Here is a 22,052-nt window from a genome sequence, read left to right as displayed (position 1 = left end):
CTTCCAGAGGTAGAGCTGCTTTGCTAAACTCTCCCCTGTGTTTGTGGTCCTTCTCATCAAAGACAAAAGCAAGTGTACTGATCCCATTCTCTGTGCCCTGCAGAAGGAATGGTAATGAGACAGGGACAATCCCTAATCTGTTTACTTTAAATTAACTACTTGAGAACGGCCCACCCCTTTCGTGTAGTCTCACAAACATCCTGAAAAGCAACCTGATGAGGACTGAACTGTTAAAAAAAAAAAAGTTGTTTCTGTCTTTTTCTTTCCCTCCTCCTTGCTTCCCTGCTCCTCCCACTAGATACAGTCTCCTGCTGGCTCTGTCTGCCTTCAGAAACCACCACTTGGACTTAGTTAGTGAGAGAGAGAGAAGACAGAACAGTCACTACAAGAAAGAAACCTCAGTATTTTCCCACTTCCACAAGCAGATTCTTTAGTCTCTTCAGCAATGTCTGGATTTAGCTGATTTAGAAGAAGTCATCAGTTACCCCAAGCTAGGACATTCCTGGAGCCATAGATGCACTGGATTTATTTAATGGTAATTTATGTACAGCCTCCCCTTTGGATAGAAGCACAGGTGCTCTAACAGTGGTCATAGAGATCTGGGGGGAAATGAATGTTTTGCTAAGGAACAAGTCAGGTTGTATACTCCTTTGGGGCTACTTGTTAAGGTTTATTGTGGCTGATTTCACACTGGACAATGAGGTCCACTCTAGCTTTATCCAAAGGAGACTGCGCAGCCAGGAGCGCAGGGAGATGCAGAGGGAGATTTTATCTATCCTGGGATTACCACACAGGCCGAGACCTCATTTGTACGGGAAGCAAAATTCTGCACCAATGTTTATGCTGGATTTATACAATGCAATGACTGTTGAGGAAGAGGAGGCTGAAGGCTTTTCCTATCCTTACAAGCCAATCTTCACCACACAGGGTCCACCACTAGCCAGCCAACAGGACAGCAACTTCCTCAATGATGCAGATCTGGTTATGAGCTTTGTTAATTTGGGTAAGTGAAATGTTCTTGCAACCCTTTAAATCTATCACAAAAGACTGCAACATAATGCAACAATTTGGCTTGTGGTCCTCTCTGACAGAAAATGTGTGACATTTTATGTTTTTTTTCTGGTATGGCTTGAGCAGGAAAGGGTTAAAATGTCATGTAAATTTGTATTTGTCACAAGGAGGGCACAGGTGACTACATACTCTAATAAAGAACCCAGCACTGTTCACTACAGCCTTTGCAATTTAAATGTGAGAGTTACTGAATGATAAACTTATAATAAGCATGATACAGTGTGCTGCTAGCTTGTACCAATACAGTCTGTACAGCCTTCTCCTTGTAATATTAGTCTAACTCATTGCCAGGATATATTTTCAAATGGAAATATCTTAGGACGAGCATCGTCCCAGTAATTTCATGGGGTTGTGCATGATCCGACAGGTCTTTGCTTTCCTTTGAAGTGGCAATTACAGTACAGGATGAGTGGTGAACAGGAAATTCTGAGCGAAGCAGTTCAAAGCCGAGGCTTCAGTGATTCACAGTGCAACTTGAAGCGCAAATGAACAGAGTCCTATTAGAGAACATACAGCAATAATAACATGCTTCCAACTGTCTGCTTGACCCCTTCTCTGCCCTAGAGACTATAACTTCTTGTCGTGCAGCAACAAGCTGCTACATAAAATATACAACATATTTCAGAGTGAGAGAAGAACAGGAACAGAGGATTTAAAGGCAATACAATAAACAACTGTAGTGCTTATTAAGTATGACTAGTGACTAGTACATTGTACAATGTATTCTCTCTCTTTATATATATATATATATATATACAAGCACAATTATATATATAATATCTGAGTGCGGTTGGGATGCATGCTTTGAAGATATGATGTGATAAATAGCACGAGTGTCCTAGGTGGTTTTAGTAACATGAATTTAAATTATTCAGGCGAGGATTTGGTGTATTGTGATTCAAAAGAATTGCAACACTTTCTGTCCGCCAATGGGTTAATGATAACATTGTTACTCCTTTTAAATGCAGTTTGTAAATTCCTTGAATAGCCTTTCAGCAGAGACATTTGTTCTTAACATAGTTGTGGAATACAATGGTAGACAAAAGACTTTTGTATGAACTATATTAATGTTTGTAAAGATTACATTTTTTTGTACTGTATTTACAATAATCAGCATATTAATACAAATGTATTGCTTCCCATTTGGATGTTTTTATGAAGTTTTTCAATTAGGTTATAGCGTTTTCTTAGTACAAGACAGTGGTCTATCCTTCTATATTATATTAATGAGATTATTGACAGCTGATAAGGCTCATTTGGGTTTGTTACTAATATAAAACTGTCAGAAGGACTTGTACATGAAACTGAATGCTGCAATAACGCACAAGACATGTCTAATAACATTATGATTTAATATTATAAAATTATTTTATATGCATTTTATATTAAATTTAGTGGAAAAAACTGATGATCTTAAGTTGAATATTCTTTTTTTTTTTTGTTCCCAAAGATAAATACAGGTAGAAACCCCATTATCCAAACTGTATGAGACCAGAAAAGGTTTGGCTTTCAGAATAGTTTGGATTTTGGAATATTTGCATCTTTAAAATGGGACAGTTTGGAGAGGGGTGAAACTAAGTGTAAACAACATCCTATAAATATCATTTAGGCAATAGTTACAGCTTATACAAATAACCTAAAGGTAGTTTTATATTATTTTTAATACCATCAAAAAGATAGTACGGTACTGTAATCAGAAAGCTAATAGTTGTTTTTTTAAAGAAATATAGACTAGCATTTGCAATCTAAAACACAAAAACAAACAATCCAAAGACAGAGAAGACTGTGACTTACAGGTGGTGAAAAATAGCAATTCTTGATAATTTAATTTATAAAAAAATATTATTTGCAAAGTTTGGATTTCAAATTAAGTTTGGATTTTGGAATTCAGAATTTGGGGAGTTGTACCTGTATTCTGCTTTATCGTGTAAAGATATTTTCAAATATAAAGAGGAGTTAATAATTCTTCTTTACCTGATGTAATCAATAGATTAACATACTGAGTAAAGTCATCTAAAGACCCCCGGCGCCAGCAACTCCACTTTCTCTTTATTTTACCTCTGTATTATAAAGAACTTCAGTTCCTGTATTTCCACCACAGCTTTTGCTTTGGTAAAATTACAATTTGAATGTTAAACTTCTACCTTTTGAAACATTTTGGAAAGTTGCACAATTAATTTGATAGCAAATACATTTCTTGTTACACTAAGCCTGGCCTGTTGTGTTTATGTATGAGATTAAGCTTATTATTCATCCTATCTATTTTTCCATTCTATCTATTGAAGGGCAATACCAAAAAACATAGTTTAGAATACCAATCAATGTATTAGCTACTCTTTGTTAGGAATATGCAATGTGCTTGTAGAAGGCACAGCGCGTTTTGACTTTTTCACGTATCTGTGTTTATTTTATCTTATCATGTGACAAACACATAGAATCCATTGTTTTCTTTAAACCATCAACCTTGTGTCTGATAATATAGACCATAAAACAGTAACTCAATAAATGCACCACAAACTACATGTTTAAATAAATTATAGGACTTGTATCATGGATGTAAATTAATGTAACAAAACTTCCTTTGTATTATTATTACTATTATTATTATCATTTTTTTCTAAAGTGCAACATATTCTGCAGCATTAAAATGCGTGCAACCTGACACACACTATAGAAAATTTATTTCTCCAACTATACAATAGATTTCCCTCAAACCTCAGTGGCCTCACACATCTGCACTACGTAAATGGAGCAGTGTTTTGCTCACGGTATAATTTTGTGCTATCAGAGCTTATTATCCTATTTAAGGAGCAAATGCCCTTTATGTGCAATAATGGAGTGTGTGTGTTGCACAATTCATTTTGGCATTAGCATAATAGGGCAACTAGTTGTCCAGCTAAGGCAATACTGTCTGGGCAGTGTAGAGAGAGATTAAAATACTGACAGGAGAGAATGGTCCAGGTTACTAATGTTTGCAATCCAATAAAACACGCATAAGTGTTCTTGGAAATAAAATGAAAACTTGCCAACTCCCTGGCAACTCACGTCACTCTAAAATGGCAACTCTACAGAATCTTCTGTTGTGCCATCTTTTTAAATATATTCTATGTATTTGGTTTTATGTTTTGCCAGAAAAAAATAGTAACTGCTTGCAGAGGAGATAATCCACATCTGTGGTATTTCTAGACCCTCCACCCTGTGCTTAAATTATTAAACTGATTTGAATCCTCGAAATTAAAGAGTTTTAAACTGTAGCTAATGCATCACTAGTCAGAAAGCAGAACTGACTAATAATAAAAATATCCAATTTAAGGATGTGTAATAAAACAGGCTTAACATTCAATTTGCGAGCTAAAACCTGTTGTCTTAATAGATACAGGTTTAAACGTGCGTTATCTCATCAAAAAGAGTGTGTAGGTTTAAGAACAAAATAATAATTATCTAAGTATAAGTACATTTGCATCAAATATTTATTTTGTTTAAAGGGACATATAGGTGAAGTATTAAAATTATCTTATGTGCTGGAGCATTCTATTATTGCACTTTGGATAACAGAGAACTATGCGTAGTTAACAGAAAATGTATTCTTTGTTTCATCTAAAAGAGGGCATTTCAAAATGTGTTTTATTGTCTTTTTCTTTTAAAAATAAATAAAATAAATCATATTGCACTCCTGAATAAACCAATGCTTTCTTGTTAGACTTGCAGGGGTGTGTCCCTCTCCAATAGTAAAACCGTCAGTTGCTTAGTAAGTATTAGTTTTGACACATGTAAAACTGGCAGTATCATACACTCTATCATACACATAAACATTTTTGCGTGCAATGCTCCTTTAATGTCATTGGCACACTGGCAGTGCACTGGTGGTCTGAAGCTGAAAACAGATAGCTACGGTTAAGCTCAGGATTGACAGTGCAATGCTGATCTGAAGTTGACTTAAATTATTTGTTTAACCTGCTTGCATGGGTTAAACCCAGTTCTCTACAAGTAGTGGTAAAACAATAAAAAGCTCTAGCAAATTAGAGCATTATGCTTTTTCTCCTTTTTGTCTTTTTAAAGGGATATGAAACTCAAAAATTGTCTTTAGTGATTCAGAGCATACCAATTTAAAAAAAAAATCCAATTTACTTCTATTATCAATTTGTTTTGTTACCATGATATTCTGTGTTGAAGAGATACTTAGGTATTATTATTATTATTATCAGGTATTTGTAGAGCCGCAACAGATTCCGCAGCGCTATAAACATAGGTGGTATACAAGATAACATTTACAGAGATTAAATGGGTAGAGGGCCCTGCCGAGAGTTGCACTGTTGTAGTCGGCTCTTATGAAGCTGAACTGCAAACAGCTGGGCTCATAGACTTACATCCTAAGGGGTTCAAGGGGATAGAAGTGGAGATAGGAAGGTTAATGTAGGTTGTATGCATCCTTGACTAGTAGTGTCTTTAGGGAGCGCTTGAAGTTTTCAAAACTAGGGGAGAGTCTTGTGGAGCGAGGCAGAGAGTTCCATAAGATGGGAGGCAGTCTGGAGAAGTTCTGTAAACAAGAATGTGAGGAGGTAACAAGAGTGGAGGAGAGTTGGAGATCATGAGCATAGCGAAAGGGGACAGGAGGGAGAGTATCTGGAGACAAGGTCTGAGATGTAGGAGGGAGCAGTGCAGTTGAGGGCTTTGTATGTCAGAGTGAGAATTTTGTGTTTAATCCTGGAGTTAAGAGGAAGCCTGTGAAGGGATTGTCAGACAGGTGCAGCAGATGAAGAGCGAAGTGTTAGGAAGATGAGCCTTGCAGAGGCATTCATTATGGATTGTAAAGGAGCTAGGCAGCAGCTAGGGAGACCAGAGAGGATGGATTTGCAGTAGTCGAGATGGGAAAGGATGAGAGAGTGGATTAAAATCTTAGTTGTGTTTTGTGTAAGGAAATGTCTAATTTTAGAGATGCTTTTAAGGTGGAAGAGGCAAGCTTTAGCCAAGGACTGAATGTGAGGCGTGAAAGAAAGATTTGAGTCAAGTGTGACCCCAAAACATCAGGCATATGGGGTAGGGGTAATGATGACGTTTAATATTTAGAAAGGATACCAATGGCACTACAGAGATAATTATAAACGTTCCCTTTATATGTACATCCAAAAGTTATATAGTAAATTGGGGTAGTTGCTTGTACTAATCTGAAATTTACGACTAATTCAGCTGAAAAGAGGCTGAAAAAAAGGGTACAAATATAGCACTCACAAAATGTATGTGTTAATTAAATGGAGCAAAGTGAAAAAAAAAATAAAACTTAACTTTTATTAGGGTATAGGAAAAATAAAAAAAGGAGAAATATTAAAATTTGCAGATGCCCCTCCTGAGGACAGAGTATGATTACAAATCTAGTATCAAGAAGCAGTTTGTTTCCTTTCTAAGAATTCAAGTATTGTATTATTCACCAAGCTGTGAGCAACAAAGGTGATCAAAATACATGAAGAATATGATAGAATCACTAATTACTTCTTAATACCAAGTGAAATAATTTTACCTTTTAATACCGATAAATTGTAATTGCCTTTTAATACCGATAAATGTAGAGTATAAGGAGCAAGCACTTGCTAAATGCTACTCCTAATAATGATAAATATATTAAGAGATGATGCTTATTATGTTTAGGGATTCACATATTATATTTGCCACCTGGCTAAGAGCCACAAGGTGGTCAGAAATAAAGTATACAATTGAATCACTGTTTACCTCTTAATACAGAGTGAAATAATTTACCTCTGAATCACTAATTACCTCTTAATAACCAAAGCCACAAAGGCGAAACGTGTCAGTGGCATGTCTGTCTCTCTAATTTTTTAATAGCAATGATCGCTCCTTAAAGGGGCACTAAACCCAACATTTTTCTTTCATGATTCAGGTAGAGAATAAAATTTTAAACAACATTCCAATTTACTTATATTATCTAATTTGCTTCATTCTTTAGATAGCCTTTGTTGAAGAAATAGCAATACACATGGGTGAGCCAATCACACGAGTCATCTATGTGCAGCCACCAATCAGCAGCTGCTGAGCTTATCTAGATATGCTTTTCAGCAAAGGATATCAAGAGAATGAAGCACATTAGTTAATAGACGTAAATTGGAAAGTTGTTCAACATTACATGCTCTATCTGAATCATGAAGAAAAAAAATGGGTGTCATGTCCCTTTAAATGATACACGAACAAAGAAAGGCAGCACACACGGATCCAGGTTAAAAACAGAGATTTAATCCAAGCAGAAGACACACAGCATAACACGGAGGGGAAGGGGGCGTGGCCTTACGCGTTTAGTGCCGTGCGGCACTTACTCATAGGTTAACAGGTAGGTAGGAACAAGGTGTATAAATACACTGAAACCACCAATTAAATCAAAGGATTTTCACATAGGGGAAACAGCAGACTTATAAACACATTACAATGGAAACTCACATAAAGTGTAAACAGAAACGATTCACATAGTTACTCAAGGGAATACATAATACCTGTCATAGTGGAATATATTATATTAATACGGCTACAATTATTGAAAATGTTGTGCAAGATAAGCAGTTAGAAGAAGAGACAAAGAGAAAAGATAGGCACAATCTCAATCATATAGTGAAAAACAAAGAATCACTATAAATAATGTAATTAGTGGGCAAATTCTAGAAAGTAAATATTAATGAGGAAAAAAGGTAAAATTGAGGTAACCTAACCCTATACTGAATCTTAAGTTACCAAAATAAATGGGCACAACCACAGTAATATAGTGAAAAACAAAAATCACTATAGATAATCTATTTAATACCAGATAACAAGTGTTAATGAGAAAAAGGAAATTATATAGCCTAACCTTATACTGAATGATCCTCTAATCAAATTTTAAATGAGTAATAAATAAATTAGTTTATTCAGTAAAAAAGCTAATGTCCCATTCCTTATTCAGACCATCTGGCTCTCTAGTTTTTAATGTAAGAATCCAGAACAACTCTCTCTTCTGGAAAACTTTATACTTATTACCTCCTCTAGGTGGCAGCCTAATAGCATCAATGACCTTAACATTTAAGTTAGAAATGTTTGTGAAATGTAGACCATTAAAATGTCTTGCTATGCTCGATTCTTTAACATAATTCTTAACATCTCTCATATGTTCTCCTACTCTCGACCTAAGACATTGTGAAGTTTGACCTACATATTGGGCCTTACATAGGTTACATTCGAGAAGATACACTACAAAAGAAGAACAATTAGCATAATGGTCAATTTTATAAATCATGCCAGTGGAAGTGCTATTAAAAGTGTTGCCTTTTTTAATAACTGCACATGTCCCACAGTTAGCAACTAAACACTGAAAAGTTCCTTTCTGATTTAGCCAAGTAGTTTGTCCCCAGTTGGAATGTCTAGTTACCAAACTCGGGGCAAGTTTGTTCCCCAAAGTCGGCGCCCTTCTTGATACAAATTTAATATTGTCAACTGAGGAAGAAAGAATTTCATCTCCCTTTAAAAATATTAAATTCTGTTTTATAATGTCACAAACCTCATTATATTGTGAAGAATACTCTGTACAGAATACAATATTTTCACCCGAAAAATTCTGTGTTTGTTGAATGGCTTTATTTCTTATAGTATCAGTTGGTTTATCCTTTACTTCTTGCAAAGCTCTAGAGAGTAAATTTTTATCATATCCTCTAGTTAACAGCCTATCAGTGAGCAATGCCGCTTGTTTTTCAAAAAGTGAGTCAGAAGAAGCATTTCTCCTGAGCCTGAGATATTGACTTTTGGGGATTGACTTGATTAAGTGTCTAGGGTGACATGACCTAGCGTGTAGGATGGTATTACCCGCCGTAGGTTTGCGATAAGTATCTGTAATAATTGAATTGGTATGATGAGAACCCAGTAATCTGAGATCCAAGAATATCACCTCTGTTCTATCAGTGATGCCAGTAAACTTAAGACCAAACTTATTGTCATTAATGATCTTTAAAAAATCATCAAAGACAAAATCACCTTTGAAAATGAAAATGAGATCATCGATATATCTCATATAAAGTTGAATTTGGTCCCTGAAGGGATTCACCATATCGTAGAGAAAGTTGAGTTCCCACCAATCCATAAACAAATTTGCAAACGAGGGGGGAAATTTTGCCCCCATTGCCGTACCACATATTTGCAAAAAATACTTGTTATCAAACATAAAAAAAGTTATGGGACAGTAGGAACTCAACACACTCGCATATGAAAATACGATATTCCTCCGAAAAATTGGTCCTGTGAAGCAAAACATATTCAATGGCTTTAATACCTAAATGATGAGGGATATTGGAGTAAAGGGATACGACATCCACCACTACCCACCTATAATCTTCAGATCATCCAGTATCTCCCAACAACTTAATGAGGTGACCCGAGTCCCTCAAATAACTACTAAGGCCCTGTACTAAGGGCTGAAGAATGGAGTCAACCAACTCTGAAAGTGGCCCAAAAAGTGAGCCTATCCCAGATATAATAGGGTGGCCAGGAGGGTTGACAACATCCTTGTGTGTCTTAGGGAGATAGTGGAAGATCGGAGTTATCGGGTATGCGGGTATTAAGTGTGGTTTGTCATTCTGTGAAAAAATCCCTAAGCCAATAGCATCATCAACTAGCTTCTCTAATTTATGTTTGAAAACATTAGTGGGATTTGTACTCAAAATTCTGTAAGTGGTATTGTCATTTAACTGTCTGTAAGCCTCAGTCATATAATCAGACTTATTTAAAACCACAACATTGCCACTCTTGTCAGAAGACCTGATGACAATGTCGTGGTTATCTCCAAGTTCCCTGATGGCTAACTTCTCTTTACTTGTTAAGTTACCAGTTTGTTTATTAGGAACAGTAAAATTAACCCTCTCTTTTAGCAAAATAATTTCTTTTTCAACTTTTTTCTGGAACATGTTCAAATGTACTCCCCTTGATTGGATAGGATAAAAATTAGATGCAGATTTTTTGGGTTTCTGTATAGATTGATCCTCAGGTCCCCCATCACCCAAGTCAAGGTATCTCAATGTTTCCAAACTCACAACATCATCAAATCTTGAAATAGGAACATGCTGAGTGAGAACCTGTACCCTTTAAATGATACATATCGGCATTAATAGGTAATACATTTTTCGGTATCTAGAGGTAAAAATATTTTACTCGGTATTAAGAGGTTTTAAGCAGAGAGAAGTGGTCTTTAGATTTTGCTGTAAGTAGGTCGTTGGTAACCTTAACAATTGCTGTCTCTGTGGAGTGAAGGGTGCAAAATCCAGATTGCAGTGGGTCAAAGAGGGTGTTTAATGTAAGGAAATGGGATAGACGTGCATATACTAGCTTTTTAAGAAGCTTTGAGGCGAGAGGGAGTAGGGAAATAGGGCGGTAGTTGGACGGGAAGGTTGGCTAGGGAGAAGGTTTTTTGAGGATAGGTGTGACCAGTGCATGTTTAAGAGATGAGGGGAATATACCGGTGCTGAGGGAGAGGTTGAAGATGTGTGTGAGTATAGGGGTAAGGGTAGAAGAGAGGGAGGGAAGTAGCTGTAAGGGGATGGGGTCAAGGGGACAGGTAGTGAGGTGACAGGACAGTATAAGGGCAGAAACTTCTTCCTCTGTTAATGTGGGTTTTCTATGATTTTGAGCTTTTGAGGAGGTGGGAGACCGGTAGTATGTTGAGAAAATTTCATTTCTGATGGAGTTGATTTTGTTGTTGAAGTAGTAGGTAGGAATCTGGAGCACTAAATGGCAGGAGATATTGCTGCCATTTAGTGCTGTTGCAAATGGATAACATTCTTGCAAAACTACTGTCATATAGTGCTCCAGAAATGGGATGGCTCCTAAGCAAACATTTGCCCAATATGGCTGCCACTAGCAGCATTCGAAAATAGCCAAAATGTTGCTAGCGGCAGCCATATTTGACATTTGTTTCATAATGAATAACACACATGTACATCCCTAATAAACAGTATTGTGTAAACGTTTTATGCAAGTGTGAAAAAAGTAAGATTGCTTTCAAACATAGAAATGTTAACAGTTTATTTTTATCAATTAACAAAATTAAGTGAACAGAAGAAATATATAAATCAAATCAATGTTTGGTGTAACCATACTTTCTCCAACATTGGTGTGTCCGGTCCACGGCGTCATCCATTACTTGTGGGATATTCTCCTCCCCTACAGGGAATGGCAAGGAGAGCACACAGCAAGAGCTGTCCATATAGTCCCCCTCTGGCTCCGCCCCCCCCCCCAGTCATTCTCCTTGCCGCTCTGAACAAGTAGCATCTCCACGGGGATGGTGAGGAGTTTGTGGTGTTAGTTGTAGTTTTTTATTCTTCTATCAAGAGTTTGTTATTTTAAAATAGTGCTGGTATGTACTATTTACTCTGAAACAGAAAGAGATGAAGAGTTCTGTTTAAAAGAGGAAGTATGATTTTAGCAGCAGTAACTAAAATCAATTGCTGTTCCCACACAGGACTGTTGAGCTGAGAGAACTTCAGTTGGGGGGAACAGTTTGCAGACTTTTCTGCTCAAGGTATGACTAGCCATTTTTCTAACAAGACTGTGTAATGCTGGAAGGCTGTCATTTTTCCCTCATGGGGATCGGTAAGCCATTTTCTTAGACTCAAACAGAATAAAGGGCTTAGTATGGGCTATAAACTGGTAGACACCTTTAGGGGCTAAATCGATTGCTTTATTTAAGTATTATATGCAGTTTGAAGTGAATTTCACACTTTTTTAATATTGGGGAACGTTTTTAGCACCAGGCACTTGTTAAGACACCTTCCCAGTCAGGAAGGGCCTTTCTCTGTAGTATGCAGAGCCTCATTTTCGCGCCATTATTGCGCAGTTACGTTTGAGTTCAGTACATGCAGCTGCATGTGTGAGGGTCTGGTATCCACTGAAAACGTTCCTAGAAGGCTTCAAATACCCCCCTGGGATTTGTGAAGTCGCAACAAAGGCTGTGGTTGGGACTGTAGGGGGGGTTAAAATTGCAAACGGCTCCGGTTTCCACATTTTAAGGGTTAACAGCTTGAAAATTAGGGTGCAATACTTTGAATGCATTAAGACACTGTGGTGAAAATTTGGTAAAGATTGGATAATTCCTTCATAGTTTTTCACATATTCAGTAATAAAGTGTGCCCTGTTTAACATTTAAAGAGACAGTAACGGTTTTGTATTAAAACGGTTTTTGTGCTTTATTAACCAGTTTAAGCCTGTTTAACATGTCTGTACCTTCAGATAGATCATGTTCTGTATGTATGGAAGCCAATGTGGTTCCCCCTTCAAATATATGTGATAATTGTGCCATAGCGTCCAAACAAAGTAAAGACAGTACTGTCACAAATAGTAAAGTTGCCCAAGATGATTCCTCAGATGAAGGAAGTAGACATAGTTCTACATCATCTCCTTCTGTGTCTATACCAGTTATGCCCGCGCAGGCGACCCCTAGTACTTCTAGCGCGCCAATGCTTGTTACTATGCAACAATTAACGGCAGTAATGGATAACTCCATAGCTAATATTTTATCCAAAATGCCAACATTTCAGAGAAAGCACGATTGCTCTGTTTTAAACACTGTAGAGCAGGAGGGCGCTGATGATAATTTTTCTGTCATACCCTCACACCAATCTGAAGTGGCAGTGAGGGAGGGTTTGTCAGATGGGGAAAGTTCTGATACAGGAAGAATTTCTCAGCAGGCAGAACCTGATGTTGTGACATTTAAATTAGAGCATCTCCGCGCATTACTATAAGGAGGTGCTATCTACTCTGGATGATTGTGACAATCTGGTCATCCCAGAAAAATTGTGCAAGATGGATAAGTTCCTTGAGGTCCCGGTGCACCCTGATGCTTTTCCGATACCTAAACGGGTGGCGGACATAGTGAATAAGGAGTGGGAGAAGCCAGGCATACCTTTTGTCCCTCCTCCTATATTTAAGAAATTGTTCCCTATGGTCGACCCCAGGAAGGACTTATGGCAAACAGTCCCTAAGGTCGAGGGGGCGGTTTCTACTCTAGCCAAGCGCACGAGCATTCCTATTGAGGACAATTGTGCTTTCAAAGATCCTATGGATAAGAAGTTGGAGGGTTTGCTTAAAAAGATTTTTGTACAGCAAGGTTACCTCCTTCAACCTATTTCGTGCATTATTCCTGTCACTACAGCGGCGGGGTTCTGGTTCGAGGAACTGGAAAAGTCGCTCAGTAGGGAGACTCCGTAGGAGGAAGTCATGGACAGAATTCACGCACTTAAGTTAGCCAATTCCTTTATTTTAGATGCCGCTTTGCAATTAGCGAGGTTAGCGGCGAAAAATTCAGGGTTTGCGATTGTGGCGCGCAGAGCGCTCTGGCTAAAGTCTTGGTCGGCGGATGTATCTTCCAAGACAAAATTGCTTAATATTCCTTTCAAAGGTAAGACCCTTTTAGGGCCAGAATTGAAGGAGATTATTTCAGACATCACTGGGGGAAAGGGCCATGCCCTCCCACAGGATAGGCCTTTCAAGGCTAAGAATAAGTCCAATTTTCGTTCCTTTCGTAACTTCAGGAACGGACCGTCTCCTAACTCCGCAGCCTCTAGACAAGAGGATAACGCTTCCCAGGCTAAGCCAGCTTGGAAACCAATGCAAGGCTGGAACAAGGGTAAACAGGCCAAGAAGCCTGCTGCTGCTACCAAGACAGCATGAAGGGGTAGCCCCCGATCCGGGACCGGATCTAGTAGGGGGCAGACTTTCTCTCTTTGCTCAGGCTTGGGCAAGAGATGTTCCGGATCCCTGGGCACTAGAAATAGTCTCTCAGGGTTATCTTCTAGAATTCAAGGAACTTCCACCAAGGGGAAGGTTCCACATGTCTCGCTTATCTTCAGACCAGATAAAGAGACAGGCATTCTTACATTGCGTAGGAGACCTATTAAAGATGGGAGTGATACACCCAGTTCCAACAGCGGAACAAGGTCAGGGGTTTTACTCAAACCTGTTTGTAGTTCCCAAAAAAGAGGGAACTTTCAGACCAATTCTGGATTTAAAAATTCTAAACAAATTCCTCAGGGTTCCATCGTTCAAAATGGAAACCATTCGAACTATTTTACCTACAATCCAGGAGGGTCAATACATGACTACCATGGATTTAAAGGATGCGTACCTACATATTCCTATCCACAAGGATCATCATCAGTTCCTAAGGTTCGCCTTTCTGGACAAACATTACCAGTTCGTGGCTCTTCCGTTCGGTTTAGCCACTGCTCCCAGAATCTTCACAAAGGTGCTAGGGTCCCTTCTAGCGGTGCTAAGACCGAGGGGCATTACGGTAGCACCTTACCTAGACGACATTCTAATCCAAGCATCGTCCCTTTCCAGATCAAAGGCTCATACAGACATTGTATTAGCTTTTCTCAGGTCTCACGGGTGGAAGGTGAACGTGGAAAAGAGTTCCCTGTCCCCGTCTACAAGAGTTCCCTTTCTGGGAACAATAATAGATTCCGTAGAAATGAAGATCTTTCTGACAGAGGTCAGAAAATTAAAGCTTTTAAAGGTGTGTCAAGTTCTTCATTCTATTCCTCAGCCTTCCATAGCTCAGTGCATGGAAGTAATAGGTCTAATGGTGGCAGCAATGGACGTGGTTCCTTTTGCTCGAATTCATCTAAGACCATTGCAACTGTGCATGCTCAGTCAGTGGAATGGGGACTATGCAGACTTGTCTCCCCAGATTCAAGTAGACCAGTTAACCAGAGACTCACTCAGTTGGTGGTTGACTCAGGATCACCTGTCTCAGGGAATGAGTTTCCACAGACCAGAGTGGGTCATTGTCACGACCGATGCCAGTCTATTAGGCTGGGGCGCGGTCTGGGACTCCCTGAAAGCTCAGGGCCTATGGTCTCGGGAGAAGTCTCTTCTCCCGATAAACATCCTGGAACTGAGAGCGATATTCAATGCTCTCCGGGCTTGGCCTCAACTAGCGAAGGCCGGAATCATATAGACAACATGACGACTGTAGCTTACATCATCCATCAGAGGGGAACAAGGAGTTCCTTGGCGATGAGAGAGGTGTCCAAAATCATCAAATGGGCGGAGGATCACTCCTGCCACCTATCTGCAATCCACATCCCAGGAGTAGACAACTGGGAGGCGGATTATCTGAGTCGTCAGACTTTCCATCCGGAGGAGTGGGAACTTCACCCGGAGGTGTTTGCCCAGTTGACTCAATTATGGGGCATTCCAGACATGGATCTGATGGCGTCTCGTCAGAACTTCAAGGTTCCTTGCTACGGGTCCAGATCCAGGGATCCCAAGGCGACTCTAGTGGATGCATTAGTGGCGCCTTGGTTGTTCAACCTAGCTTATGCGTTCCCACCGTTCCCTCTCCTTCCCAGGCTTGTAGCCAGGATCAATCAGGAGAAGGCCTCAGTGATTCTGATAGCTCCTGCGTGGCCGCGCAGGACTTGGTATGCAGACCTGGTGAATATGTCATCGGCTTCACCATGGAAGCTACCTTTGAGACAGGATCTTCTAGTACAAGGTCCATTCGAACATCCAAATCTAGTTTCTCTGCAGCTGACTGCTTGGAAATTGAACGCTTGATTTTATCCAAGCGTGGGTTTTCAAATTCAGTGATAGATACTCTGGTACAAGCCAGAAAACCTGTGACTAGAAAGATTTACCATAAAATATGGAAAAAATATATCTGTTGGTGTGAATCCAAGGGATTCTCCTGGAGTAAGATTAAAATTCCTAAGATTTCTGCTTTACACAAACGACTGGCAGCTGTGCCAGAGATACAAGCTTTTGTACAGGCTTTGGTCGGAATCAAGCCTGTTTACAGACCCATGACTCCTCCTTGGAGTCTAAATTTAGTTCCTTCAGTTCTTCAAGGGGTTCCATTTGAACCTTTACATTCCATAGATACCAAATTACTTTTCTTGGAAAGTTCTGTTTTGGTTGTTATTTCTTCTGCTAGAAGAGTTTCTGAATTATCTGCTTTGCAGTGTGATCCACCCTATCTGGTGTTCCATTCAGATAAGGTTGTTTTGCGTACTAAGCCTGGTTTTCCTCCGAAAGTTGTTCCAACAAGAATTTTAACCAGCAAATACTTGTTCCTTCTCTGTGTCCGAATCCAGTTTCAAAGAAGGAACGTTTGTTACACAAAGGATTTTAGACAAACCTCATCTTTGTTTGTCGTTTACTCTAGTAAGAGGAGAGGGCAAAAAGCTACTGCTACCTCTCTTCTTTCGAGAAAAGTATTATCAGATTGACTTATGAGACTGCCGGACGGCAGCCTCCTGAACGAATCACAGCTCACTCTACTAGGGCTGTGGCTTCCCATGAGCCTTCAAGAACGAGGCTTCTGTTGATCAGATATGTAAGGCGGAGACTTGGTCTTCTCTGCACACTTTTGCCAGATTCTTCAAATTTGATACTTATGCTTCTTCGGAGGCTATTTTTGGGAGAAAGGTTTTGCAAGCTGTGGTGCCTTCTGTTTAGGTAACCTGATTTGCTCCCTCCCTTCATCCGTGTCCTAAAGCTTTGGTATTGGTTCCCACAAGTAATGGATGACGCCGTGGACCGGACACACCAATGTTGGAGAAAACAGAATTTATGCTTACCTGATAAATTACTTTCTCCAACGTTGTGTCCGGTCCACGGCCCGCCCTGGTTTTTTAATCAGGTTTGAAAAATTTTCTTTCTCTATACACTACAGTCACCACGGCACCCTATTGTTTCTCCTTTTTCTCTTAACCGTCGGTCGAATGACTGGGGGGGCGGAGCCAGAGGGGGACTATATGGACAGCTCTTGCTGTGTGCTCTCCTTGCCATTCCCTGTAGGGGAGGAGAATATCCCACAAGTAATGGATGACGCCGTGTACCGGACACACCGTTGGAGAAAGTAATTTATCAGGTAAGCATAAATTCTGTTTTTCCTTCAAAACAGCATCAATTCTTCTAGTTACACTTGTGCAAAGTCAGGGATTTTGTAGGCATATAGTCAGGTGTATGATTAAACAATCAGAAGCGAGCTGCGGTGTAATTGGAAGAAGTCCAGCAGTGCCATCAGCTCAGGATTGGCAGAAACCAGTGGGGCCCTGGTACACTCTACTAATCGTATACGTTTAGTCAAAAGTTGTTTTCATGGAAGAGTTGTGGCCAAAAAGCTATACCTCTGATGTAGAAACCAAGTGACTCAACTATGCACGAAAACACAGAAACTGGGGTGCAGAAAAATGGCAGCAGATATTATGACACTGTAGAGTCAAAATTTGAAACATTTGGCTGTAGCAGAAGGCAGTTTATTCTCCGAAGGTCTGGAGAGAGGTACAAGAATGAATATCTGCAGGCAACAGTAAAACATGATGGAGGTTTCTTGCAAGTTTGAGGATGCATTTTTGCAAATGGAGTTTGGATTTGGTCAGAATTAATGGTATTCTCAATGCTGAGAAGTACAGGCAGATATGTATCCATTATGCATTACCATTAGGGAGGCATCTGATTGGCCCCAACATTATTCTGTATACGTTTGTATAACTTGTGTTAACAGTGATTTAAAGGGTTATGGTATTACATGACAAGGTGTTTTAACTGGGAACAGCTATACTTTATTTTAATATGTTTTAAATGTTTTTATATATTTTATTGAAGCCCTAACACTTTAGGTCTCCAGTTATGCCAAAACACAACACATAACTCATAATTTAAGTGATGTTTAGTGCGGCTGCACTATCTATTGAAAGTAGAGGGCATGCTAAAAATATTGGCTGTGCTTACATTCACTGGTAATTGTTTTTTTTTTACTTTGAACTTATTATATCAGTTTGTATGCTATTTCCTTCCTAAGATAGGGAGAGTCCACAACTTAATTCATTACTGTTGTGAAATACAACACCTGGCCACCAGGAGAAGGCAAAGACACCCCAGCCAAAGGCTTAAATATCCCTCCCACTTCCTCATTACCCCAGTCATTCTTTGCCTTTTCGCCACGATAGAAGGTAGCAGAGAAGTGTCAGAAGATTCGGAGAGTCCTGAAAAAAATGGTATCTGCCCTTTGAGATAGGACTGGAGTTTTAAGTAGTCATGTCAACCTCTCGGTGAGAGTATTGATGAAAGTTAGAGTCTGGAGATGCAGGGAAAGTTTTTCTGCGAAACCATCCAGACTACTGCTAACAGCTCCTATGCAATCAGTGTTGACGAGTTTCACTGCCTGCTTTCTCTCACTCAAGTCCATGTCAGGAGCGCTGCTATAAGACTGTCACACTTGAGAGGCTGTGTTCTGTTCCACAGCATGGATCCTGGAGGAAATACATTTTTTATTTATTACACATAAAACGCTATAACATGGTCACAGTGTGGCTCCTTTATACCTTGATAGGATCTAGGGTTAATATCCTCTGAGGGGGGTTTATTGAACAGTTGGGGTTAATTAATCAGTGTATTAATTATTTACATGCTGCTTTGTGTGATTTATTTTCCTAAGCTGATAGACTGTGTGTTTTTGGCTGGAACAAACAGGTTTCCCTTTCGTTTTTTTAAAGTGTTGCACTGCTCCTATTAACTTGCTGTACTTTTCATACCATTTGGTCGATGTTCATTTCCTCTATTCCAGCTGAGACTTCAACCTGAGGAGAGCCCCAGCCATTGGGAGTATATTAAAAAAAAACATTTGAGTCCTTCTGTGGGTATAACCCAAGCTATGGAGGACACTGACATGTTAGAAGGTACTTCTTCTGTACTAAATCATACCTGTTTATATTGTGAGGAGGCCGTGGTTTTCCCACCCACACAATTATGTTCCACATGCCTTAACACTGTTAAGTCTAAGAAGGGAGACAAGCCTGCTAAGGCTATTAGTCCCTCTACCTCTTAGGACTCGGCGTCCCGTGAGATTACTACCCTTGCTACATTATCCACTCCACATGCAGCTCCCCGTAGCACAACTAATCCTCCATCAGGAAGGAGCCTTCTTCCTGCGGACTTTGCCGCGCAGTTTCAAACTGCGGTGTCTGTGTCCCTCAGTGCATTACCTCGCTCTAACAAATGCAAGAGAAAGGTTAAACATAGCTCTCCTGACCCGGAGTCATCTAAATATTTATCGTATTTAGCTATTATGTCTCAGTTATCCGATGATGAGTTAATCTCTGTAGCTTCAGAGGGTGAACTTTCTGGGTCGGAGTCCTTAGCGTCTAAACCTCCTGCTGCAGAGAAACCGTCCTTTAGATTTAAAATTGAGCACTTGCATTTTTTATTAAAGAAGGTTCTGTCTACGTTAGAGGTTCCAGAGGCCGCGCTGCCTGAAGAACCTATGATACCTAAATTAGACAGGAAAGTTCCTTTGACTTTTCCTGTGTCGATTAAAATGGTGAACATTTTTAACAACAAATGGGAAAGAACTGGATCTTCCTTTTCCTTTCCTTTTAAAAAGTTGTTCCCGGTCACGGACTCTCAACTGGATTTGTGGGGCTCCACTCCTAAGGTGGATGGTGCAATCTCTAAGCTTGCTAAACGTACTACTATACCTCTTGAAGATAGTTCTTCGATCAGAGAGCCGATGGATAAGAAAAACGGAAACCTTTATATAAAATAAATCACTAGCCTTTATATAAATAAATCACTAGCAGTGATACACTGCTGATCATTGAGAACTGTACATATTTATTAGCAAGAGACATAGATCAGTACACTACTGAAGAAAGCTCTTATTCAAAATTTGCAATCTACTTATCATAAGAATTAGAAATGACACAACGTTTTATTATTGCACTATTGTGTAAATATAACTATGCGACTAAGCCCAGCTCCAGAGCAGCAATGCACTACTGGGATCTAGGTGAACACATCTGGTGAACTAGTGACAAGAGGCATATGTGGATAGCCACCAGTAATGGATTGCTGCTCCTCAGCATACCTAGGTATGTCTTTCACCAAATGGAAGTCTATCTGATAAAGTAAATTGTAAAGTCTCTTAAAATGACATGGTCTATCTAAAACATGGACGCCTAAAGAGATAGTCTACTTGAAAAATGTTATTGTATAAAAAGATAGATAATCCCTTTATTACCCATTCCTCAGTCTTGCACAACCAACACTGCTATATTAATATATTTTTTACTTTTATGAGTACCTGTATCTAAGCCTCTGCAGACTGCCCCCTTATCATAGTGCTTTTTACAAACTTTCATTTTAGTCAATTAGTCTTGGTTCATGCATAACTCCACCGTAGTGAGCACAATGTTATCTATATGGCATACATGAATTAGCACTGTCTGGCTGTGAAAAGCCAAAAATGCACTGAGATAAGAGGCTGTCTTCAAGGGCTTAGAAACAGTCAGATTTTTAATAAATCTTTATAGATACATTTATAAAGTATATTAATATAACAATGCTGGTTGTGCAAAGCTGGGTAATGGGAAGTAAAGGCGTTATTTATCTTTTTAAACAAAAAAATACTGTCTCTTTAATTTTAACTTTTAATGGTGTTCCTTTAACTTTCATGTGCTTTTAATTACTGAATATATATGATCAAAGTGGAATATGATTAATATTCCTCTTCAAGAAGCAAATGTTTTTTTTTAATATGCAAGTGGGAGAAAACTGTCTTATCTTATATTAGTTTCTGTATCTATACAATAGCTCCTATACATCACTGAACCAATTGCTTAGTAATTATTGGCCCTTGCGCTGTTTAAGCTAGAATGTATCCAATCTAAAATAGTCAACTTTTATTTGCTGGCAGAGTAAAAACAGCAAGATATGCACATAAACCAAGTTTTAGTAGACAAGGTCTTATGCCTTTTGGCTATCAGATTGCCTTAATCATAGACATTAGTCTCCCTCTCTCCACCCCTATAGAAACAGGTAGAAGCTAATATGTGATTTCTTTAACCTTTTCTACACTAAATTCATAATTTGACCGTTATCGTGTTCCAGAAATCATTATATAATAAATTAATTGTTAACAGATAAGTAATTATCCAGAAATTATAAATAAAAAAGTGTGTGTGTATGTATGTATTCCCAGAAAAGGAGAGAAGGTTTGAAAAATTGGGGGAGTGGAGAAAAGAAAGAAGGTGAAGGGGGAAAGACCACATTCTCCTTTACAACACCAAGGGCTTGATGATCAAAGATTCTCCTGTTTGGAGATAAATTGTACTGCAGACTTTGAAGGTGCTATACTCACTGAATGATCAAAGAAAAGGGTGGAACTTTCTAGCACTGCTAGATCTCTCTCGTTTCTGTATCTGAAGTAGAGACAAACCCAGTGCAATATAGAAATGCAGGATATGAGAGTTTTGTTACACTTACACTTTGTGTATTATATTTTATGTTACTTTACACTTCCTATCAGGTCCTTTCAGTATTATTACATTCAAGCTTTGCACTTTCTATTTTATATTTTAATAGCTTTAGATCCAGCAGTGATATTTACAATTACAATTTACATTGTTTTGAAAGATTCTATTTTAATTTAACAAATTAGGATCATACTTTGTATATTTCTGTGTATCTTTTACAAATTACATTGCACTTGGTATTTTCTCTATTGTAAAATAAAACACAGTTTTAGAAAGTGGGAGGGACAGGGGTGTTCCCTGGGCTGAACAGGGTAGTTCTGAGGGTATTGGGCCGAATTATCAAGCTCCGAATAGGCTTGTCGGAAACAGCAGTTATCAAGCAGCGGTCTTAAAGGGACATGAAACCCAAAAAATGTATTTCATGATTCAGATAGAGAATATAATTTTAAACAACTTTTTAATTTGCTTCCTTCTCTTGTTATTATTTGCTGAAAGGTTTATCTAGGAAAGCTCAGGAGCAGCAGAGAACATATGTTCTAGCTGTTGATTGGTTGCTGCATTTATTTATCAATTGTGATTGGCTCACCCATGTGTTCAGTTAGAAACCAGTAGTGCATTGCTGCTCCTTCACCAAATGATACCAAGAGAATGAAACAGATTAGATAATAGAAGTAAATTATAAAGTTGTTTAAAATTGTATTCTTTATC

The 22,052-nt window shown here is 38.9% G+C and overlaps 1 protein-coding gene across 1 annotated transcript in view; it reads left to right on the top strand.

Moving 5' to 3' along the window:
* Positions 1 to 346: 346 nt before the first annotated feature.
* The window catches only part of BMP7 (bone morphogenetic protein 7), a 307,585-nt gene continuing 285,879 nt past the window's right edge, over positions 347 to 22,052 (top strand). The window contains exon 1 of the mRNA XM_053703818.1: positions 347 to 1,003. Within this exon, the coding sequence (XP_053559793.1) occupies positions 610 to 1,003 (394 nt within the window). The 5' untranslated portion in view covers positions 347 to 609. The remainder of the gene's footprint in view (positions 1,004 to 22,052) is intronic.

This window comes from Bombina bombina, chromosome 1 (genome assembly GCF_027579735.1).
Source record: "Bombina bombina isolate aBomBom1 chromosome 1, aBomBom1.pri, whole genome shotgun sequence".
Classification (NCBI taxonomy): Eukaryota; Metazoa; Chordata; class Amphibia; order Anura; family Bombinatoridae; genus Bombina; species Bombina bombina.
The sequence above is the reverse complement of the archived record's forward strand: the minus strand, read 5'-3'. Positions and strand labels throughout refer to the sequence as shown.